The 6,626-nt window shown below is 41.9% G+C and overlaps 1 protein-coding gene across 11 annotated transcripts in view; it reads right to left on the bottom strand.

Moving 5' to 3' along the window:
• The window catches only part of SVIL (supervillin), a 235,462-nt gene that overhangs the window by 128,554 nt on the left and 100,282 nt on the right, over positions 1 to 6,626 (bottom strand). For all 11 annotated transcript variants that reach the window (XM_019508211.1, XM_019508220.1, XM_019508210.1 and 8 more), the window contains exons 4-6: positions 2,894 to 2,951; positions 2,618 to 2,769; positions 318 to 999 (exon numbers count right to left, since the gene is read on the bottom strand). In XM_019508211.1, the coding sequence (XP_019363756.1) occupies positions 318 to 999; positions 2,618 to 2,769; positions 2,894 to 2,951 (892 nt within the window). The remainder of the gene's footprint in view (positions 1 to 317; positions 1,000 to 2,617; positions 2,770 to 2,893; positions 2,952 to 6,626) is intronic.

Below are 6,626 nucleotides of genomic sequence, written 5' to 3' on the forward strand. Positions count from 1 at the left end.
TTAAGAAAAAAAAAAAAAAAGAAAACCCACCACAAAAAACACAAAAATCAAGGAAAATGAGTTTAAATTTCATCTCAGCAAATACAGGATTTTAAAATTTCATAGCATTTAAGCACAGTAATTCAGTTTAAGAAATGAATGATCTGAAACAATTATGATATCCACAAATTCAAAGCCAGAATCTAGTTCAAGGAATCTGTAGATTGATTAGTAGCATTGAGGAACTTGCGTGATCATTTTTAAGCTTTGGATGTACTACAGCTATTGCTTTAAGAGCTGAATAAGGGAAAGGCTACCAAAACAAAAAGCATGCTTACCCTTGTCTGGTGTCGATGTGCACAGGCTGGTCATTCTGGGAGTGGCTTGGTGAGGCTACCTGCTTTGGTGAGGAAAGAGATATCCCGGGAGTTTGCTTTGGTGATCTTGGAACTTCACTAAAGGACGATTCTTGCCCAGAAAATGAAAAGGAAGCAGAGCTCTCCACTGCTGCAGACAAGTCATAAGTCTGCCCAATATTACTCGAGTCCTGTGCTCGTTTATTGTTCTCCTCATTTAAAAGCTCCTCTCTATCTGGAACACTCTCTTTTGTGGAACAGGAGTACTCCTTGGATTCAGAAGTACTCCTCTTTGACTCTTGCATCTCCGTCTGGGAGGAGTACAGAGAACTATAATCCCTGCTTTCATCTTCCTGCTTCTCACTTTTTGCACTCTTTTTCTCAGCAGTATCAGGATCTTTCCTTGCCCTTATGTATCTGGACATATATTCAGAATCAACATCTGAATCTAAAGTCAATCCATATCTTTCTGCCAATTGCCGTCGCCTCTCTGCTTTGTACCTAGCTATCCTTTCTGCTTTTGAATCAAGCCCCTGGGTATCCATGGATTCGGTGCTATAGGATGGTTCTGTTTTTGCACCTGTGGATTCTGCTCGGTACCTAGATGATCTAGGTTGCTTTTCTACAGAAGAATCTGAAGTTTCCTCCTCTTCATTTGATCTTCCTGCAAGGAGCATTTACATAAAGTTAGAAGCAGGTTAGAAGACCACACAAAATTAGGATGGATTGCAAACATGTTAGAGGATGGTAGCACAATTCAGAAGGATCTTGAAAGATTGGAAAACTGGTATGGCGCTAACAAGATTAAGTTCAATGCTCACAAATGCAAGCTGCTACACTTCAAGAGAAATAATCAAAAATAGAAATACAAATGGGTAACACCTGGCTGGACAGCAACACTAAAGAGAGGGATTTAGGAGTCTTGGTAGATCACAGACTCAATATTAGCCTGCAGTGCTATGCAGCCACACAAAAAGGTGAATGTGTTTTTGGGATGCATCAGTGGAAGCATTAAGTGCAAGATACAAGAAGTGGTAGAGCCTCTATTTGGCACTGGTTAGGCCTCATCTAGAGTAGTGTGAGCAGTTTTGGGCTCCACAATTTAAAAAGGACATGGAGAAGTTAGAGAGGGAGCAGAGGTGGGCAACAAACATGATAAAGGGCTTAGAAGGCAAGTTATACAAGGAGAGGCTGAAGGAATTAAGCATGTTCAGTTTGTGGGAAAAGTGCTTGAAGGGCTGCCATAAAGAAAAGAGAAAACGCCTCCCCTCTCTTGCTGCAGAGAGTAGGATACAGACCAATGACTTGAAGTTACAGCAAAGTAGGTTTAGATTGGATAAACAGAAAAACCTTCAGTGGCAGAACAATGAATGGACTGCCTAGGGAAGCTGTGGAATCTCCATCTGTGGAGGTGCACAAGAAAAGGCTGGGTAGGCATTGCTCAGGGATGATCTAGGCATAGCTATGCCTAGATACTACTATGGCTATTTCCCACGCTTCCGGCTCTACTGGTTGCTGGATTCCGCCCCCCCGGCAACATTTTCTTCAGAAACACTGCTGTTGGCTGCAGCCAAGGCTGGGGATTTTGACTGGGGTGTGTCATTGCTCCTGATGGGACTTAAACCAAGAGATTCCTGGCTAGAGGGTCTTGTCCCTTTGCTCAGGGTCACACCTTGTCTGGGGTGACTGTGTAGTTTTGTTAGCATGTTAGACAATACGTTTGTATGGTATGGTTTGGATAGGGATAATCCTGTATCTGGCAGGAGGTTGGACTAGATGACCTCTAGAGGGCTCTTCCAGCCCTGCTTCTCTATGACTATGGCTTTGTCCCTACCCCATTCATTCACTTACACACAACCGACTTTGAACACATGGTGTTACTCATTCCTTTAGCTGGCCCAGGTTCCTGAGAGTCAAAAGCTGGCTAACAAAAATCATCTGTGGATATTCCCAAATAACCTTCTATTTATTCCACAGACATCTCCAAAAACACATAAATGACCAATAAAAAAAAAATCTTTTTAGCTTTCAAAAGGAAATCAGGATTCTTATAACAAATTTACTATTAAGAAAACAAGAGAGGTAGCTCTTTCCAAAATGGTGGGAGAACAGAAAAACAAAACACAAAGCCAGGTAGAAAAACTAAAAAAGAGAGGTTTGAAGTATTTTGTGACAGTTCTCTCAACAATTAAGTATGAGATCTGTGTATTTGCTACTCCAAGTATGAAGCAAACTGACATGGTTGAATTGATTGACGTTTTATATGTTCACACCCTTCTTACCAAAGTGAGGACTATATGGATCTGTAGCACGCATATATCTTGGTGTATCCTCTTCTAATAAACGATGGGTCACTAATCCTGGACAGTTTTGTAGCAGGATTGGTTGGGTATCATTTTCAATTCCCTCTAAACGTCTGGCTATCCTTTCTTTTCTGCAAAAAGGTGAAATGAAATGTTCAATCTGAAACAAATGTCTGTAGCTTTGGGGACAGTTTCTAAGGAGATGCTACAAAATAACTGTCTGTAAAACTAATACTTTAGAAATGGCATTTTTACCTTTTCATTTCCAAAGTATCTTGCTTTTTTGGTTCAAAAAGTTTTCTTAATTCTGAAACTGAAAAAAAACAATAAAAAGTCTTGTTACAGAAAACACTTTATAAACTAGGAATTTTCAAAAGCCCACAGACATAAGATGTTGATTTTAAAGTATTAACCAAAATGTGATGGCCTAGGAAAGCAGAGGTTTTCATGCATCTTTTCATCATAAGCAGTTTCCTAGAACACTAAACTGATAAAAAAAAAAATATCCATATGCTACAGTAGGTACCAAAGTCCCACTTATACACTACTGTAAACAAAGCGGTTACATTTTAACACATTAACTGGAACTTTGGCTCTATCACAACCAATTAATACAGCTGTTGGCAACCATTTTGCAGGCTGAAATGATCCAGCTCAGATCCATGTTAGGGTAGAGCTTGAACCCAGGCACTGCTGCTGCTTTTCTTTGCTACACAGCTGTGGCACGAGCAAAGGACCCTGCTGCCAAAGTCCCCCACCAGCCAGCTGGTGCAGAAGCCCCCTGCTGCCTGGCTGTAATGTGGTGCCCCCTCCCCTCCCCCTACAGTCTATGGGCTGAATCCAGCCTGCGGGCTGTAAATTGCTGATCCCCAAGCAACGTTTACTTAACATCCCACAAAGCGTTCTTTATCCTAATCTGAAGGAATTGTCCAAATCCCAACCATATGTGTACTTTTCACAAATTAACCCCTGTATCTTTGCTACATTCTTAACATGGGGAATTATAACCCCAAGATAGTCTTGCCTATAGTCATAGCTGGATGTGCTATTTCCTTTACATCTGTCCTAAACTGTTTAGTAGTATCAGGTATTCTTATAACTGTGACTACAGCCTTTCTCTAGCACTTACTGAAATCAGTGAAGTAATGCGTATATTGGACACACATGCAATCTATCCATTGTTATTTGTCAACTGCTTTGGAACAGAAGTAGCTATGAAAAACAAGTGTGGTACAATCATTTTATATCTGGCAAAGAAAATAGCAACTCAAATGGTAGGGAATTTAGGCTGCATGTAGACTAAACAAGGGGCATGTGTGCACAACACTTTAAAGCGGGCTAAATGCTTTTGCACTGCTTTAGTGGTGTCAGTGTTTGCACGGGTCGGCGGTGTACTGAGTCTTAATTCCAGGCCCTGTAGGAAATTTGGCGGTATAATGACTTGGGGTGCAGCAAACCAAAACTCCTTTGAGGAGTTTTAGTTTGCTGCCCCTACAGCTGCAGAGCGAAGCACCGAGCTCTGTGCAGCTACACAGGAAGCCCTGCAGGCAGCCTGGCAGCAGCCCGGGAATGCAGGCTCTGCCCAAGAAAAGCAGAGTCTGATCTTTTCTCCCTACCCCCCTCTCTCCTCCCCTGGAGCCTGCCTGAGCTGTGCAAGGGCCTGGTGCTTCCCTCCGTGGCTGCGGTGCCCCCTAGGACTGCTCTAGCTGGGTGCCTGTGGGCAGGTGCTGCCTGAGGGGGGTGGCCCGCCGCTGCCACAGAGGGAAACACCACCCCCCACCCCCAGAACCCAGGGACCGCTCCACCTGCCAGCAGCTCACCTCTGCTCCCTGCCGGAGAGGGAGGTAAGTCAGCAGGGTGTGTGCACAACAGGGGGTTTTAATCAGCCCTAACTTGAAGCGGTGCTTTTTAAAACCCACCGCTTCAATTTAGGGCCCTCGTTTCATTTACACATGCCCTTAAATTCCAGAAACCCAATTTTCTATGTAAAAACCTGATTTTCTACATTAGTGTCACTATGTTGGCCTGTTAAAGGGCTAAAGACTTTCCCAACTGGTTTTTAGGGTGGTTTGGACTTCTCAACAGGCTTGCCACTCCTTTACATCAAAGGATATGCTTCTACAGTAACAGAACATTAACTTTTTCTTTATGTAGTTCAGGTTCCACAACTGGATTGTAGAAGACAGATGAATGTGCTGTAGAAAGGAGTTCCAATTCACACAATACCAGCCAAACAGGGACTGAGATGGACATTTGCGATAAATATTCCGTTTAAGCAAGGAAAAAGTTTAACCAAGTTAAACTAATACTCTACAGTATTAGTAGAGTATTAGAAAATATTAAATTCTAGGCTGACCACAAGACTTTATCCAAGAGTGACAATTTTTTGTAGAGTTAAAATTGCTTAAGAGGAAGCTTGAGAATACACTATTTGCATTTATAGTTAACTGACAATACAAAAATATAGGTAAGAGATATTTCTAGTGGTCAGATAGACCCTTTTCACAAGTAAAAGTCACTATATCACCTTGTACCCCTCTGTCCCACTGATGTATCTATTTTTGTAACATCAGGCTATGTTACAAAAAGCAGCAAGGAGGAGCATCCATTCACATCTTCTGCTTTAACTGTTTGGTTCTAGATGCAAGTAAGGTGAATAAAAATCACACTTGGGTGGAATCAATGGAATAAGCCCTGGCTGTTATTTTAGGCTGTTCTGATGATACTGGCTGCCATCACACTACCTTGGCCTACAGGTCAGATGTCTTGTGGCAAGCAAGGTCCAGATAGCAATCTACTACTAATTTAAATAGGTCTGGTGGTACTATAGATTTCATAGACATTAGGGCTGGAAGGGACCTCAGAAGATCATTGAGTCCAGCCCCCTGCCCAAAGGGCAAGAAGTCAGCTGGGGTCATAGTTTAAACTAGTTTATAGTTTAAACTAGTCCTGAGGAGGAAAAAATATCCTGGGGCATCCATTTAAACTACTCACTATGAACCCATCTTCACTGCAAGTTAACTAAAAAATTACTATATGAGCTTCTCAAGCCAAGTTAGGTTGAGTGAACTGTTACTATACATCAAGATCTGACCCACAAAGAGATTTCAGGCAAACAGAAGCCCAGAGTCAATACGACTGCAATTTGACCTTCCCACTCGCAGACCAGCTAGCCCAATTAGAGGTAGAGAATCAGGCAGGGCAACACCTGAGTTATGCCTTAAGCCAAAAACGCAATTAAAACAAGCCTCAACTCTTAATCATGATTAAAGTATTAATTTCTGCTACCAACATTTTGTCTAAATGAATACCCTGTTCTCCAATGGCAGCTACATTAAAAGGTTAGTTACTCAGAGTCCGACTTTGTCAGATTAAACTTTTCCATTTTACTTACTGGTAATACGTATGCAAAACTTGGACAAAACCAAAAACCTCACTACAACTCTTCAGTCTGGTCAGAAAGCCCCAGAAGAGTCATGTTGCCTCTTCACCCCAGGCTACAGTAGTGTGTGCAATACAGGCAGCAATGGAATAATGACAAATCCCCCAAAAACTTCCTCAAATTATAGAAACAATTGGACTTCCACCCAAGTATATGATCAGACCATTCATTTTCCTTCTTGCAGCTACCAATGGATTTTATACAGTATCACTCAACCACCAGGAAGCAGCTCTTTTTCTCTGGTTTATGAGATTATTGAGAAGACAACTGAATAACAAAAGTTTTCTTTTCAAAGCTGAACTTAAGACACTTGAGCTACATATTAATCATAGGCAGGCTTTGAAAGGCTGACATTAGAGCTAATGCTTAGAAATAATACATAGCAACCACATGCTGTTTAAGTTCCAGAGATTCTACCGCTGTTCTGCAGCCCAAAATAAAACACTGGATGCACAAAACCTCTCCCCACATGAGGGGCTACCATCCCTGCTGCATTCATCCTCCTCTGCCTTAACACACACAAGTGATATGAGTTTTGCTTTCAAC

This window comes from Gavialis gangeticus, unplaced genomic scaffold, assembly GCF_001723915.1.
Source record: "Gavialis gangeticus isolate Ggan-Ray unplaced genomic scaffold, GavGan_comp1, whole genome shotgun sequence".
Classification (NCBI taxonomy): Eukaryota; Metazoa; Chordata; order Crocodylia; family Gavialidae; genus Gavialis; species Gavialis gangeticus.